The sequence below is a fragment of the Prunus dulcis genome, chromosome 4, assembly GCF_902201215.1.
Source record: "Prunus dulcis chromosome 4, ALMONDv2, whole genome shotgun sequence".
Taxonomy (NCBI): domain Eukaryota; kingdom Viridiplantae; phylum Streptophyta; class Magnoliopsida; order Rosales; family Rosaceae; genus Prunus; species Prunus dulcis.
This window is the reverse complement of record NC_047653.1, coordinates 9,207,262-9,223,882: the sequence shown is the minus strand read 5'-3', so window position 1 is coordinate 9,223,882 and position 16,621 is coordinate 9,207,262. Positions and strand designations below refer to the sequence as shown.

The following is a 16,621-nucleotide window of genomic DNA, read 5'->3' as shown; positions in this document are numbered from 1 at the left end:
TATTGAAATTTGAAGCACCAGAGAGATGAGTTTTAAGAGCTTGTTGGAGTAACAAATCCCAAAAGGAGTAAAAACGAATCTTCAACATGGATAAACATTAGTTTTTTAGGCCATGGACTGACCAATTTCAAAGACATACCCACTGGCCAGAGGCTTGCCCTAAATTCAATCTAATGCATGATCAAAACATGTTCTATAACCCTTTTTCCTTGTTTTTCTTTTTAATCAGGCCAAGAGAGGACGACTTGCCATTATTGTGGCGTGCATTATTGGAGCTTTTTTCTTAAAACTACGTAACTTAATCTTATTTTTATATGTCAGTGGAGTACATAGTATTATACTATTATTCTCATTTATTATCAATTTCGTTAGCTTTATTCAAATAATAATCAAATTAAGTCACAAAAGTGAAGGAAAAGTAGTCTGAACACTACATCACAGATAACAAATTGAAATTTTGTTGCTCATAATTCTACTTGCATATATTTCTCAGGTTAGGAGAGACGGATTGTACAGTTCTGCATTCATTTGGAAAAAATCGCACAGCTCATCACAGCAGGGCAACGGGCATGGAAAAAGCTTTCAGCCCAACCATGAAAATAGGCACATAATACAAAATGCAGGCACTGAGATCAGCACATTGGTAAGAAGGCGCCTGAATCTAATGAAAAAAATAATCTTTTAACTTTTCGGATCCGAAGCCTGGCCTTGACACTGTTCAAGAATAATGTTACAGTTGTTCATGCTGCGTGCATCAAGAAGACCATGATTCCACAATTTGATCATGAATAATCTCCAACACCTGACAAGTGATTTGTCATTTGAGATTCACATATTCTCATCAAAAGCAAAGCATGATAAATATTACATTTTCTTCTAACACAAGCATACACAGGCACCATTTAACTGAAATAGATATAAGCTCATTTTTACTGAGAAAAAGTATCTTCCTTGCATGTCATGCCACATAACTGTATATCATAGCCATACTCAAAGCATCAATCATCCATCGATTATGTGCAACAGTCCAATGCATACTAGGTGTTTTTCCAATTATTTTTACTAAATGTTTGAATAGGTGAGGGAGGGAGCAAGGGCAAACTCGATTTATAGATTTAAAAAACCAGATACAAGGATGTCACTGACTCTCACTCATTATGCATTTCAACTGTTCATATTTGAAAGTCAAGTCCTTAAACTTCAAGCCAAAGAAAGAAAAGTAATTAAATACTTAAACTAGGTCTAAAGAATTGTGCCAAAGTGTCATGATCTTGTTACCAGAAAATATACAGCCACCATCATATTAAATAGTCATGGCCGGGCCATGATAAGGTCTAATATCAATATGCAAAATGCCAGACTTTACAAACAGCAACAAATAAGAATAACCAACAAAAAATGGAGTTTCTATGTTCGATAGTCACCAAATCAGGCATGGGGCTTTTTAATTTTTAATTTTAACTTTTTTAGTCCATGAGTGAGGCTTTATTTAGGTCATCACTTTATGACATTTAACTACCAGAATATCAAGGCAGACTTCACCACGAGTGATATGCATGACAACAATTGACAATCAAATGAGCGCAACCATTACCATATCAGGGCCGGAGCTCTGACAAGGTCATGTCCGTGCAATCTCGAAAATGCCTCACACGACCAAGGAATATGACCATCGGCCAGCACCCTGCCATCATTAAAACAAAATATTTCAGAAAAAAAATCGAGAGGGAACTAATGTAGTTCCACACACAAGAAGATGAACTTGTCCCTTATTTTTTGTATCTGGAGCTTGCTCATCATTGAGAAATATTTATTGCAAAAGAAGAAACCTGGCAAAAGTGCCATGATATCCAACAGCATCCTTGTCTGCTATATGTTGAGTTCTAAAATCTAGCCTCTAAAACGCATTAGATTCTAATTAGTAATTATGCACTAGACACGTGAACGCTTTAATCCAATTCCAAACTAGGTTTCAACTTAGTATTACATCAGTCAAGTTAGTGACATACAATATGATAGCCAATTTTATGGCTCCAGATGGAGATAATTTTAAAAGATTCATGTAGCTTCCCTGACCATAATTAGCATCAACGCTTTCTTGCATTGAGCCAATTAGCATACAGTGGGGCAGCATCCCTACAAGCGCCACAACCATACTCCTCGAAATACAGTGTTCTTATAGACTTGGCTCATGATGGATGCTCTATACGCACTTAATGGGAATGCCTCAAACCATAGGAGACTTTTCTTTAAGGCATATGATTATACCATAATTTCAGAGGTATTCTAGGATCTCATCCAATGGACTTAGCATGAATGTGTCTTATTTGTTGATCTAACTTGCAATGTTATCAAATATGATGGTATACAAGGTGCTAAACAAAAATAATAAAGAACCTTATAAAGCAAAAGAAGGAAAAATAGAAAATGAGCAAAATGAAGAGAGAAAATTACTGTTGCTTCCTCACAAAGGAGTTCCACATATGCATCATTTGCTTCTCATCTTTAGTCACATCAACGAAATCATCAAGCATCTACAACAGAGAGTAAAATATTACTTATTCATTTGCTTTCAATATAAAATCCCACAAAACCAAGGTGCCAAGTCAATGTATAGTACTGCTAACATATTGCAAAATATGCTATTGCACAAGAGAGAGAGAGAGAGAGAGGTTCGGTTATTATACCCTTCGATCCTCAAAATCAGCAACATCATCATCAACCTCATCCTCACTATCCTGATCTGACAAAACTTGTTCCAATGTCATTGGCTTCAAGCATAACAAAATTAAAAAAAAAAATTAAAATACAGTGCTGCATATATTCTAAGAAAATATTGTCATTTAAAAATATGGGCCAAAAAGAATCTACTGTTAATTTTTTAAAATTTTAAAGAGAGATTACTTTGGGGCAGCTGAAGAGCTGTAGCTAGCATAGTCAATCCACCAACCACTATTTCTCATAACCATTAAGACTAGAGTTTCACAACAAGGTTTGCTAATTATTCAAGCAAGAGATTAGTCAATGTGCTTGACTTCAAAGATTGTAAAACGTAGTCTAATGTTTGGTATATACCACACATGGAAAATCGAACTACAAGATGTAACCATCTGAACAGCTGTTCCATTTTCTCTTCCACAGAATGTTACGGCGTTATACTTACGCGACATTATACTAAGCATTTTTATCCCAGTATCATACTAAGCATTTTTTTCCTCCTAAAAAAAAGCATGACCTGGAGGTCTGTATCTTTTATGAGTTATAAGTGATCTATTTACAAAAAGTATATGGTCATACCATAACAGTTACAGATATCTGATTACAATGATATACAAGTTCAAGTGCTAAGTGGAAACAAATAATTTTATGGCTGGTCACACCATAATAGTCTCAACAAAAGCTTCCAAAAATGGAAACTGCACTATAAATGATATTGAAAGTTCACTCCAAAACAAAAACAAAACAAAAAAACATAATTGGTGTTCGGTGATAACACAAAATCATTCATAACATAAGTAATTGTCACCTGGGCTCTATGTGAGTGAAAGAACTGTCGCTTCCGAAGGAGTGCACAGCTGAAAATGTAGAGAAAAAATATATATTCATATGTGGGCAACATGCAAGAATTATAATCCACGTGCAAAAGGATATATGAAAAATATCATAGTACTTGCTTAAAGAACAGAGTGAACATATTTAATGTAAAAGTATGAATAGTGCTGATCGATTGGCAGGGCAAAACACTGCATGTCAACACATGAATGGTTTCATTTATGTGTGCTTATCTGTGTAGATTTGACAAGTTAACATTAGAGCAGCTTGGGAGCAACAGTTAACATCCATCAACTAAGGCCCCATGCATGCAAAAGCAGCATAACCTTCTATATTTCACATGACATAAACAGATGTATACACATCCGTTCAAGTTGGTTCTATCGAGTTTTAGACTACATAACCTGATGCCTGAACCGAGCCTTTTGGTTTCAGAAAATTAGGAACAGAACCAAAGCAAAACCAGTTGAAAACGCCAATTCCAGGTCCGTTCAACTCAGTTGCTTCAGCTGGTTTAGGTTCAGGATGGTGGACAGCCCTACCTGAATTTTTGTTAACTACGTTCACATGATAGATTAAGAACGAGTAGCCATGTGTCTAAGCAACAGATGATGGACCTTAACACACACAGCCTTAGACTGGTAGCTCATGGCCAGGTAAAACTTCATGCAGCTTTAGACAGTTCAACTAGGCAATAAATTTGACTTTGATGAAATAGGCAAATCATTTTACTTGGATGAGATAGCTCCACATAAGTAACTATTCATCTTTTTTCATGAATATAGGAGAGAGAGAAAGATAGACATACTTTCTAGGGTCTGAACGCTCAACAGATAACTTTCTTGTCTTTGCGAACAGCAGCATTGCAGGAGGTGCAAAATTGTTTCCAGATATTGATTGAACACAACCAGGATCAGCACATGATTGCGGTAGGGAACTTGACACCCCTGCAACATTAAAGCTGCATGAAACAAATTGCAGACACAGCACCAACCATATCATTCTGCACACCATTCCTACCTGATATTCTAGCCTTATCACCTTTACTAGAATGAGCATCTGAGCAAAGAAGTTGAGTGTTTGGCAACAATATCCGGAAAAGGAGCACATTAGGAGATATTAGTTCAGTCTGCTTAAAAGAATACTATACCCCAAACTTCTTTTCAAGATCAGGATAAATAAAAAATTAGAATGCAATGTGTTCTCAAAATATAATAATATAAAATGTTAATCAAACGTGTTAAATACATCTGTTAGGGTCATTTCTAATTGGATTCCCAGAAAGAATGAAACAACTGGTTGGTCCTACCTTTTCCATCTACATCCAAAATCATGGAAAAAATAATAAATGTTTATCTTTTCACTCCCAAGAAAATCTAACAGAAACATTCCTGAACTACCGAGGCCTAATTTTACGTGAATTTTTCGTAAAAGAAATAGTACTTGAGGGATGCTTCGTAGGCACCTGAAGGAGGTTACTACATAGGTCTCCAGGAGATCAATGATATCTCATCTGCAGTCTGGAGCTGAAAATTTCATGTTGCAGGACATGATCAGATTCACTATGTCAGGAACACTTTGAGTTCCTAACAATAATCCAACCAACTAGATCAAGACATGCAAGAGGATTGGTTGATCCATAATTGATGCACCACGCACTTATTTTTCAAGGGATTAATACACAAGTAACTTATTCATGTCCAGTTCAGTACTAAGATATATCTTTTCCATACAATTCAGGAGAAAATAATTCTTCACTAAAAGACAGTTTGAATTGCAGAGTTCAAAGGGCCTGATTATTCTATCTTTTTCATCATTTTTGTATGTCTTACAGTCCTCTTCGATTTTAAAACAAACACACTACCGCCCAAAATATGATTTATATATAAATACGTATTTAAAAATAATAAAAAAAGGTAGAGCTACAACAAAACGTTATATCATCTTCAAACTTTTCAAAATAATTGAGCTGAGAGTGAATTCAGATTGTTCATGAGAACATGAGAAAAGAACGTGTACCATCAGCCTTGTCTGAAAGATCACAGAGTCCTGCAGGCAAGTCAGACTGTAAGACATGAGGATGTACGTGCTTTAAACTTTGATATAGGTTCTTGGGTCTTCTGCGTCTAAGTGGCTTTGAACTGGACAATGATGTGCACTTGTTTCAGTTTAAGGCATTCATATATCTCAACTAAATGACATAAGGTTAAAAGAAACTTATCGGGCCCAACTATGGCCGAATAAATAGGCGAAAACTTACCAAGAAAAGAATACTTGTAGCTTAGGATCAACACCGTCAGCAACAATCTGAAGAGAAAAGATTTAAATTCCTATAGCTAGTAATTAAGAGATTTGTGTATTTTGTTTGTATGTCCATTTGTGAAGAGAATTATTTTGTAAAAATTAACTCAAAACTGATATTCTGTTCAGTCAGCATTTGATAAGATGATAAAAAAGAATGCAGGTTCATCTGTCATCTTCAGCAGCCAACATCATCTTACTATTTATTTCCACATGTATTTCCAAAGAAATAAGAAAAAATATACTATAATGAATTCCCCTAAATCTGATTCTAGGAGAAATTAATCAAGTGGGACAGCTTCCTTTTATGGAATTTGTGCAATTCCTCAGGTAATGATAGTGATTGATATACGCAACGTATATGAAATTTGATTGAATGGATAAGAGATATGGTTGTTAATGCAGAACTTGATCATGGAGACATGTTACTTCCGCTCTATCATGCAAAAAGGTGTAAAATAAAAATAAAAATATACATACCTCAGATCTCCAATTATCAATTTTCACAGAGACATTTACAGCTTGATACTCTTCAGTTACCTATCAATACCCATCAGTTTAGTAGCCACGGAAACATATTTATATGACTATAATTCCCACTAAGATTCTCAAAGATTACCAACCCAAAATTCAAAGTTGAAGAGATCATGTGATGAGCACAAATGATGTCTCAGACCCTATAAAAAAGATTGAACAAATATAAATAAGCGATATTTTTAAAAATAAAAGACATAAATTCAATAGCTATTGGTTCATTTCCAGAATGCTAAATTCCTACTTATCCTAAAAGCTCAAGCTATTAGGACTCAAAGATTCAATTCACTTTAACACTCCTCAAGTGTGGGCCAAGACTTCAAACTCACGAATGGGCACGTAGATGTTTTTTAAAATTTGGAAGCAAGTGAGTCACAATTGAACACAGGAACTTTGCTTTGATACCATGGTAATGTGCTTTGATACCATGGTAATGTGTTAAGCTGTTGGATGTGAAGAACTAATTCACTTTAAAACAAAAATATCTCATAATAACCAATAACGAACAGAATGTGGGAGAAAGTCAAACCTTAAAGCTTGCACACCTAACCAAGCAAAACGGACAGGAAAAATCTTCAGTCACTGCAAGATGAACAAAGTATTATTTCACAAGCAAGGGAATGCATTTCGTGAAAAGAACAAAGGATATTTTAAGTGAAAAAATCTCAGTTACAGAATTTGGGAAAGAGAAAAAAAAATCCTCGAAAAAACAAAACTATATTACTGTCCAACTTTAAAATATTATTATATTTATTGACAAGGATATGGAAGTACAGGATAACATTACTATTTTTCATGTTTTAACTTTAAGATCTTAAACTAGTAACAGAATGAAAATACAATAAGTAGAAGCTGCCAAGAATTATAAAACATCATTAATACCTTCTGTCCTTTGCAATGTATTGTTGTAGTATCTATAATTAAAAATCACATTTCCTGCCCTTAACCTGGACAAGACAAGTAACAAGCAGTTTTTAAGCATACGGTCAAGAGCTGAAACACAAAATAAATCTACATCCTGACTTAAAAGCCAAAGCATCATAAACAATCAGCTTAAGATCTCACAGATTTTGTCCTCTCCATGAATATAAGAAAATGAATTATAAGAAGTTATTTGGGAGTATACCCTAATTATGTTCATGGAATCTATTCTTATGGACAAATACCAAGAGACCATTGATTAACCACTTCAATTCAAACTGAACCGGAAACTGATAAAATGCGAGTTGAGATGCAAACACCAAGTATAAGTTACATATTTGAAAAGGCAATACATATAGATTAGTCAAACAAATATGTTGTACTGTGAGGGTACTATCTGGAAGAAACCAATGTGGAATAAACATTGAAAAAAACAGGACACAAAATTTGGCCTCATAATTGGCATGTTTCCTTGAATATTAATGCTTTTGACTTTCTGAGTGATGCAAAGAAATCAAATAGTTATGCTACAAAATACTCAATGCGTAGAGCCACCATGCTGAAACAGCATTTAGTTAATTATCAAACAAATATCTAACAACGATAATTAAAGGGAAGCAGAGAATGAGAATCAACAAAAAGAATGGTGTGAACAGGTATAGTTACTTTATGAGAGATGATGATTACCGAATGATATGGGATAACAATGTAGAAGGAATGTCACTACGTGTGTATGTATTATAAAGAGATTTTTCCCTAGCACCAAACTCCTCTGCAGAAATTATGACCTGGAGTTGCTGGGAAAGGATCTTTGAAAGCCCAAACAACCAAAAGTAACATATATTCATCAGCAACAGTTGCCTAGAAGAGAAATGTTGGATAGTGTGTGTGTGTGTGTGTGTGTGTGTGTGTGTGCGCGCGCGTGTGTATATAGATAGAGAGAGATCAACATTATTGAATTAAAGGAGAAAACACTGAGAAGATAACATACAACAGTTTCTGGATTATAGGGAGTTGCAATCATAAGGCACTTATCCTCATTTAAACAGCTCAACTGCAAGAGGGAAATTGGAACATGTAAATCAAACTGAGAGTGGAAGAAAGAAGGTCTATTATTTTGGTCCAATCATGAATAAGAGATTCAAATAGAGAACAATGATTTTTATTTTTATTTTTTGACAACTACAAGTCTGGTTTAGCTACACTGTTAACCAGTTCCTCTTTGTCAAGGAAGAAGACATATAGTTATTCAAGAGTCATCTGATGACGCCATACCTTCAAGAAGCAAGAGTGCATGTCAATAGTTGAGATCATCTCAGCTCTCTGTCCCAAACCAAAATTAGGAGAATTTTCCCAAGAGATATACAGTAATTCCAATGGTATCTGGCTCCACAGACAATATCCTCCAGCATTTGCTGCCAAGTAAAATCGATATTGATTTATGTAATCAATCTCGTAAGTATAAGAAGAATAAACTTGGAAAATAAGTCTCAATATTACAAGTAAAAAAGAATGCTTCACCTTTCGCTCCACATATCGTGGTGTGAAAAACCATTTATTATCGGTTGAGATTAGAAAAGGGCACGAAACTTACTCATCATGTCTTCTTTTTTTATTGTTGGGTAAAATATGTCAAAACTCTAAAGTTTTGACTTGGTCCCCTGGGTGATTGGTGATCTGATTTTATCTTTATGGTTCTAAATTATAAAATTTGAGCTTGACAAGAGATGTCTTTCTTCTTCTTACGCCTTGCAAAAAATTTCTGAGTTATTTCAGAATTGTATCAACAACTTTATCTCCAGTTTATCTCTAGTTCAATTTTAAAATCAGAGATGCTTAACTCCAATAATTCCATAAAGTTGTAAAAGGCTCAAACAGTTAAACATATGGTCTCTATAGTGCTACGTGCCTATGTCATGTAGAACTTAAAGTTATGTAGTTAAGTGAATAAATCCAAATTGCAAAAAGATGTCAGACTTGTCAGAGTTATGACTCCTAACTTAAGTTAGCCAATAACGTTTAATCTGTTAAACAACATGTCAAAATGAAATCAAAATTTGAATATGTGGCAAAGCTTAGCAAGTAAGGCTTAACTTACAAGGAAAAGAAGCCATATCCACAGGACCCTTGGATAAATTGATTCCACGAAATGGATTCTGTGCTCCCACTGCAAGGATAATATATGAGCCCAAAGATTGCAATGACATCCACATAAAATCTGCTTCCATATTATCAAAGTTTCACGAATGCATACCAAAGCTGACAAACAAGATGGCAAGTGAGCCAGATTTAGCCTCCAATGCTAGCTTATTAATGTCAGGCAGAATAAAATTAGCTTGAAGTTGACTGCTCCCATCAACCCCAGTGGAATTGCTTAACATGCAAGCTCGACTGAATCGATATGTAGCAGAATACTTGTTTATACATTCAAAAAGACAGAACTCGTATCAGATATATGTAGATAAAACCGTAAACTAAACCGCCAAAAATTGCTGCCAAATGTCATTAGCAAAGGCATAACATGATGCACTAAGCAACACACGGATCATCAAATAAGAACTTAAAAATTTGCATACAAATACCTCTGGAACTGCGACATCAGGAACTAATCTGGCCAAAAACACGTACAAAGGAAAGAGATTCTGGGTTTGTACACCTTCCTTCTCATTCCTTGAAATGGAAACTGTCATTTGTATTCTAAGTTCAGCCAACAACAACCCAATCAGTAAAATCTAGCATATACGAATTATACATGTACAGAAGTTGAAATTTTTATTGTTATCATTACCTCCTTTTGTGCTTGGCCTCTATTTTGTAGCTCAAACATCTTTGGAGAAAAGAAGGCTGCATACCAAAAATGCACACAACCCATTACAAATTGGCAACCAAAGATTCAGAAACAAAGAAAACATTTTGATTTTCTTATGATAAATATATACATAGAGAAAGGATTTTTTTTTTTTTTTTAAAGGTACTACATTTCTTATAGCGCGGCGTTGAAGAATGTTGTAAAATTCAACAGGCTTGCAATAGATAGAGAGGCTCTCCTCCGCAGCCATTTCTTCCTCCGCCGACATTCGCACACGCGAGTCTTGTCGGCACATATCACCGCTGCTTCTCGCGTACCTGCAACAAAGATTCGATTTTTTTCAATTGTTTTAGCCGCGCTAGAAGAACAGTCGCAGCTAAAGAGTGGTTGGTGAGAAGCGAGAGAAACCCAGATGAGAAAATAAAAAAAAGATACAAGTGAAGAGAACATACGGAGCCAGGTGGTTGAATTGAAGCTGAAGATGAAGAGATTGAGTGGTTTGGGGTTTTCGCTTCTGCCCTTTGGGTTTTCTGTGCTTTATTCTTCATCGAAATCACGATGCCTACGCTTCTCTCAGACTCTCTCAGAGTCTCACTGCTTGTGGCGTTACGCTGACATTCTTCGTAGCTGGTTTTTTCTTCTTTGCTTCCCTTGGCAGCTTAAGCCTGGGTGTGTTCTTTCGTCTTTTCGAAGAGTGAACAAAGCAAGCATAAGAGAAATCTAAGGCCCCGTTTGGATGGTGGGAAAGGAGATTTGGAGATGGAAAATCAATTGCTTTCTCATATTTGATAAGTACGGCATGAGAAATCGTTTCTTGGCCCATCGAAAAGTAGGAAGGAAAGTGAAAACATCCCTCCCAATTTGGGTTTTGTTTTCTCTCCTCGTGGGAAAGTTTGGGAAAATAATAAATATTTTTCATGACAATTTTGTTCCCATTAAATATTTTAGAATTACAATAAATCATTAAATGCATTTTATTTTTAATTTGATTTAATATGGGTATAATTAAAAATTTATACAAACTTTGTTTTCCATTCCTACTCAAATAAAGTGATATCTCTCGGTTACTTTCCCAGTATTACCAAACGTGGGAAGTAAATCTTCCATTTCCCATCTCTTAGGAAATGATTTCCTCTCAAATTCATTCCGTGGACCAAACAGGGCCTAAGAGAATAAAGAAACTGCCAAAAGAGAAATAATAGGGAAATTTCCACTACACACACCGAACCTAATTGATATTTTGTATTGCGAATGACTCGCTTTAGATTGATGACTTTTATTTTTATTTTTCAATTTTGTGTCTCTTTATCGTATGTTTGTAAGGCTTTAGGATTTGCTTTTCTGATGAAGTTGTGAGTTTTTTTTTTTAATATGGCAGAATTTTCAGGTTTTTGTTTCGATCTAGTTTATTAAAAAACGAAATGAATGTTCTGATACCTCCCATTGAAGATTTCATTTTCATTTTGGAGTCTAAATTCGTTTGATGGGAAGCCACCAAACCTTTTATGATAGTTTTGGTGACCAACTTTTGAAAGATATATATGTATTTGATACTAGCTTACGAAATAAAACCACCCTACTAATTCGTGAAATTTGTATAATTTCAAAAACAAACTAAAATAATGTCAATTGATACCTTATTTAGAGGCTTCCAAACCACGATTTAACCCTCCATTAGTCAAAAATAACTTCTTAAACTTAGGTTTTATTACTTAAGTGTTCACCATTGAGAAGTAAGAGTAAGTAATTGAAGATTTGATGAAGAAGGTGATGAGGTTTATAGTTTGGTTTTTCTAATAATTTTTTTTTTTCATATGTTATTTTAATATTTGGGTTCAATGGATTAAGATTTGTGTTACTACAATTTCTTATTCCACTTCACAGTCCTGATCTCTCGGACTACAGGAGTCCAAGAAATTTACGGTCACTCACCGTTAGATGTAAATTCAACAGTTCACTCACTCTTGTACTCCTTTTTAAAAAAAATTTTGAACCATTGAATTTACATCCAACGGTAGGTAACCACAAATCTCTTAGACTCTTGTAGTCCAAGAGATCGGGACTGTTCCATTTCATTAGAGAAACTAAACTTTATTTCTTATTCCATTTCATTAGAGAAACTAAACTTTTGTAAGCATATAAATAAATAATCCCAACTAATTTTATAATAAGCTTTTTTCATATCTAATTTAAATTTTAATAGTCAGGCGAGATTTTTAAAGTTCTTTTGGGGCAGAGTGGATAAGATTTCATGCCCAATTGGAAATGTTATCCATAATTAACCTATGAGGAACCAGAGCAGCCCTGATTTTGGAAAATTAACCAATCAGCAACCAAAGCAGCCTGACTTTGGATTGAGAAAAACAAAGTCCAAAGTCAAAGTGTTTTGAATATGACGTTGAGGGAACTCATAAATCCAACAAACTAGATAAGAATCTGATGAATGTGGATCAAATATTTCAGTTAAAATAAAACGATCATGCATTTGGAGATTAGATAAACTGATGGTAGAAAGATGGCCGAGACGAGAGCAGCCTCTACAATTCCACACAAAAAAAACCAGCAGTGTTCATGGCAGGCGACACATCAGGGATGATAAAATTGTCTGGAATTCAAGCAGTGTTCATGGCAAAACCCATTACTGCACCAGCAGTATCAAGATTTAACATAGGTGAATGAACAAAAATATCATAACTCAAGTCGTGTTCAACAGTGATAGGAAAGAACTTCACAGCAAACGACTCGGATATATATTTTCATTCATTCAATTTTTCCAACTTTGAAGGGATTGGAACTGGACCTGCATGCTTGCCTCACCCCACAACAATTCCTGCTCCAACATTCTATAATCTTGTCAATCACATTACGCCTAACTACAGTACAAATCCAACCCTCAACGCGAGCAAAGTCCGTAACCTCAGTACTGAGACTAACCCTTTTTAGGTCTGATGAATCAGTCAAGGAAAGTACACGCTCAACAAACATGTGAAAACGATAAAAATCATAGCCGTGGGAAGAATCAAAATCTCCAGAGTCAAATTCTAGATTGGAACAGGGGAGGGGATAGGGTTTCTCACACATACCACTAAGGTGTTATGGGGTTTTTCAACCTTGAGATCACTGGTTTCCACTGGCCTAGAATATAAGTCCGTGGATGGATTGATACAACTTTGGAATTATAAATAGACATGAACCAACCAGGCATAGCTGGAGGATTTGCATTGTTTTTATGATACAATTGGAGCAAAATGTGTGCATACATAAGAAGATCATTTGTCATTCTTCGTAAAAACTTAAGATTTTAGTTATATCACTCTACTGAAAAAACAATGCTTTCAAAGGTACTCGAGTCCAGGTTAGTTACAGCAATCAAATCAACATGGGCTTCGCAATTTGCACTGTTAATTCCTGTCGGGAAGGAAACATCATAGATTAAGATTAAGGTAGAGTCACAGCTCATGTCCCCAAACTTTTGATTATTTTCCAAGTTTATACATGATCTTTAAAAGTTTTTATAAACTGTTACACAACTCTCCTACAAATCCTACACATTGGTACATCGGTTGACGAGATTGTTAGTACATATAAGGCCAAACCCCGACCACTGCTTATCAATAGGCTCTATGGTTTCTTTATATTTTTTGATACGAGTCTCTCATCAACAAACTGTTGATATTGTGATATTTCTTTCCCCAATACAGAAAGACGTCTCAAGTTCAAATCTCCCTCCCCGTTGACTCAAAAGAAAGGCCTCTTGATTAGGATCGGAGGGAAACTTAATGAGGTAACATCTCTGGCCTCCGAATTTTACACCAAACAAATTTCGATTATTATTGTTCACACTTGGAGCTTTGGATTACTGACAAATAGATAGCATCCTCAAATATAAACCATCAAAGATATCATACTGACTTTCACAAGTTCAAACAGTATAATATAACTTATAAGCAGATTGACATCCATATATGGCCTTTCAAGAATCTGGACTCGTGTATGTATCAATCTTGCAAGCTATACAATTCCTCCCTCTGAGATTACCAGGCATTACCTCCCTTTGTTGCACCGAGGATGATAGCAATTGTAGCAAGAATAGCCTGCACATAGAGCGGTATTAAATAAAGTATCAGAGAGGCAAAACTTTAGAACGGCCATGAGGTAAGTTCTTGACTAATATAAAAAACTTGGAGGTACATAACGTGTAAACAGATCCTTCCAAAAATCTAAATGAAAGGAAATAAGCGTTACTCACACCAACTGCACAAGCAATATATCCTGGTTTCTCTCGGTGGTCTATCCTGGCACATAGCATGATAAGTGCACCGATATACCAGGGGACGGTAGCAAGGAAGAAACCAATAATAAACCTTCAAAATAAAGAGCATAGATCCTTTATAATTAGAAACTTAACACATTTATATTGAAGTTAAGATAACAGAGAGATAGAAGAGCACAAAGCATGGAAGATAACGCAATGAACAGATCCTATTATTCTTCTATGGAAAATAAAAGAAAGCATAGTCAGTATGATGAGGGAAGAGACCTAATGAAAACACTATGTTTTGATTCACGCCCCAAACACTCTCTCCGGCTAATTGGATTTCTGCACATCTCAATTCCTTCACACCTTTGAACATAAGAAAGGTTAACTTTTGTACTACAATTGTGTCCACGGCCCGCCAGTACGTGGACAAGAGAATGTTCAAGCTATGCTATTTTGACCATTTCCACAATAGAAAACCATTTTGCTCAATAAAACTAAGAACATTAAGAAGCCTTGATCAAACTTTGCTTGCCATGTATTGATTAAAGGTTTCCAGTACTCAAATATCATCCTAACCATGATAGTTGAAAATATCAGCTCAGTGCCATTTAAATCCTTAACCAATAAATCGAGATTGGAAGTTGTTTGGAACCTTCCTTTTTTCTTTTTTTACATTCTATTCAGAAATTTCATATGTAAGGACATAAGAACCAAACACACTGGAAATAACTACAGAACAATGTCATATGACTCATATCTATCAACTTATGGAAAGCTATTTCAAATACAAAACAGTATAACTTACAGGAACCAGCCACAGCCAATACCACAGCAAGGAAGGCGGCGCTCTCTTACTGGTCTTCCTTCAGCAACTGCATAGCCTAGAACAACAACAAAGCCATTTAATCATATAGAATAAAGCATCTATGACAACAACTATTTATCATTCATCAAGAAGAGTGGTAAAGAATGAAGATCCAGTTAAACCCCAAAACACAAAATGGAATGCAAGCAACAAACACACATACCCAAGTCATCCACTCACAAAATTCCAAACACAAAAAAAAAATTGAAAGAACCCTTTACAACCACCATAGAGCTGATCTAGTCACTAGCAGCAAATCAAACAGTGACAAGCTCTGCAAATGAAAAGGGGATACTTGCCATAGCCAAAAATTGAGGTTGGTCGAAGCTCAAAAGTATGGTCTTTACTTCTATCCATACAAATGACTAAATAAGTCAAACCAATTCCAACCCAGAAAGACAAATTAGAATCCCATCACAACATACACCAAAACCCCATTTTTAATCTCATTCACACTATGCCCTTGCTCCACTAAACAAGAAAAAGAAACCCAAAAATATCAACAAACTAAGTGCTTTGTGCTAAACAAAACAAAGTGATGCCATACCTTGAACAGTTTGATATCCCTGAGTGTAGTACTGAGGATGAGGAGCAGGAGGGTCGGCAGCTCCAGGCGGCGGAACCGGCTGAGGGAATCCTGTCGGCGGTGGCGGTGGCGGCGGCGGATAGTTGGCTACGCCTTGGAACGTTCCATACTCAGGTGGATGCGGATATTGCTGATGATCACTTGCTGCTCCTTTCTTCTTTTCATCTTCGCCCATCTTTTTACTTCTAATTGTTATTTCTTTTCCTTTTTTCTCTTTTTTTGAGATAATTTGTTTGTGTTGTGATTTGGAGTTTGAGAAAAGTTTCTTAGGAGTTAAGACTGGGAGAAATTGCACGATGGGGAAGTTGGGAGCTGTCTGAAAGAGTCAATAAGTCAACGGATTTATTTTGTTTTGTTTTGTTTTTTTGTGTTTTTCTGTGTAAAGAAGAGAGGGCAAGTGCAATTTGGGCATGTTATTCAGATTCACTGCATTATTTGTTTTATTTTTGCTTTTTTGAGGGATCATTTTAATTAGGCCCCTCTTGCTTTAAGATGATATAGATTATCCATTTATGTCTTGCCAAGTCGCCAACAACCCAATAAATTTGTTGGTTGCTTGTCACTATACTTCTAATTTTCTCACCATAAATACCAACAGGGTATAGCGTATTTGGAAAATGACCTTAATTTAGGATCAATGGTTTCAGGTTCTAATGTCATGGTACTTTGATAGTGTATATGTGTGAGAAAGTCCATTTTCTTATAGTTTGGACTATTGTTTGTAGGGGTGGCATTTTAGACCGAAAAATCGCAAAAACCAACCGACAATTTACATCAATCGTGGGAAATCGA

General features: G+C 35.6%; 2 protein-coding genes across 8 annotated transcripts; both read right to left on the bottom strand.

Moving 5' to 3' along the window:
- Positions 1-352: 352 nt before the first annotated feature.
- On the bottom strand, positions 353-10,918 carry LOC117624195 (polycomb group protein EMBRYONIC FLOWER 2). Of its 5 annotated transcripts, none has more exons than XM_034355335.1 (22): positions 10,570-10,913; positions 10,287-10,434; positions 10,097-10,152; positions 9,891-10,005; positions 9,563-9,722; positions 9,407-9,475; positions 8,584-8,723; positions 8,300-8,362; positions 7,996-8,117; positions 7,270-7,334; positions 6,917-6,969; positions 6,477-6,530; positions 6,334-6,393; positions 5,813-5,859; positions 5,572-5,693; positions 4,573-4,611; positions 4,361-4,499; positions 3,527-3,575; positions 2,688-2,738; positions 2,455-2,534; positions 1,595-1,684; positions 353-802 (listed from the first exon to the last, which is right to left on the bottom strand). In XM_034355335.1, exons 2-22 carry the CDS (start codon positions 10,410-10,412, stop codon positions 682-684), a joined length of 1,821 nt encoding a protein of 606 aa, XP_034211226.1. In that variant the 5' UTR covers positions 10,413-10,434; positions 10,570-10,913; the 3' UTR covers positions 353-681. The 5 variants fall into 5 exon arrangements, 4 of the variants coding, with proteins under 4 accessions (XP_034211226.1, XP_034211225.1, XP_034211228.1 ...); XM_034355334.1 differs by having other exon boundaries at positions 2,688-2,771; positions 10,570-10,910; XM_034355337.1 differs by lacking the exon at positions 4,573-4,611 and having other exon boundaries at positions 2,688-2,771; positions 10,570-10,910.
- Positions 10,919-13,875: 2,957 nt separating this feature from the next.
- On the bottom strand, positions 13,876-16,202 carry LOC117626445 (60S ribosomal protein L18a-like protein). Of its 3 annotated transcripts, XM_034358143.1 has the most exons (4): positions 15,791-16,190; positions 15,184-15,259; positions 14,367-14,481; positions 13,889-14,211 (listed from the first exon to the last, which is right to left on the bottom strand). In XM_034358143.1, the coding sequence occupies exons 1-4, from the start codon at positions 16,002-16,004 to the stop codon at positions 14,152-14,154; spliced, it is 465 nt and encodes a 154-aa protein (XP_034214034.1). In that variant the 5' UTR covers positions 16,005-16,190; the 3' UTR covers positions 13,889-14,151. The 3 variants fall into 3 exon arrangements, with proteins under 3 accessions (XP_034214035.1, XP_034214034.1, XP_034214036.1); XM_034358144.1 differs by lacking the exon at positions 14,367-14,481 and having other exon boundaries at positions 13,876-14,211; positions 15,791-16,200; XM_034358145.1 differs by lacking the exons at positions 13,889-14,211; positions 14,367-14,481 and adding an exon at positions 14,547-14,741 and having other exon boundaries at positions 15,791-16,202.
- Positions 16,203-16,621: the final 419 nt, after the last annotated feature.

Coding starts and splice junctions, on each gene's coding strand:
- LOC117624195 (XM_034355334.1), bottom strand. CDS start 10,412: ATGTGCCGACAAGACTCGCGTGTGCGAATGTCGGCGGAGGAAGAAATG. Junction 10,153..10,286: donor AACGCCGCGCTATAAGAAAT/GTAGTACCTTTA, acceptor TTTGGTATGCAG/CCTTCTTTTCTCCAAAGATG. Junction 5,860..6,333: donor TTGATAATTGGAGATCTGAG/GTATGTATATTT, acceptor TTTTCTCTTCAG/ATTGTTGCTGACGGTGTTGA.
- LOC117626445 (XM_034358143.1), bottom strand. CDS start 16,004: ATGGGCGAAGATGAAAAGAAGAAAGGAGCAGCAAGTGATCATCAGCAA. Junction 14,482..15,183: donor ATTGGCTGTGGCTGGTTCCT/GTAAGTTATACT, acceptor TTTATTTTGAAG/GTTTATTATTGGTTTCTTCC. Junction 14,212..14,366: donor ATATTGCTTGTGCAGTTGGT/GTGAGTAACGCT, acceptor CTCTATGTGCAG/GCTATTCTTGCTACAATTGC.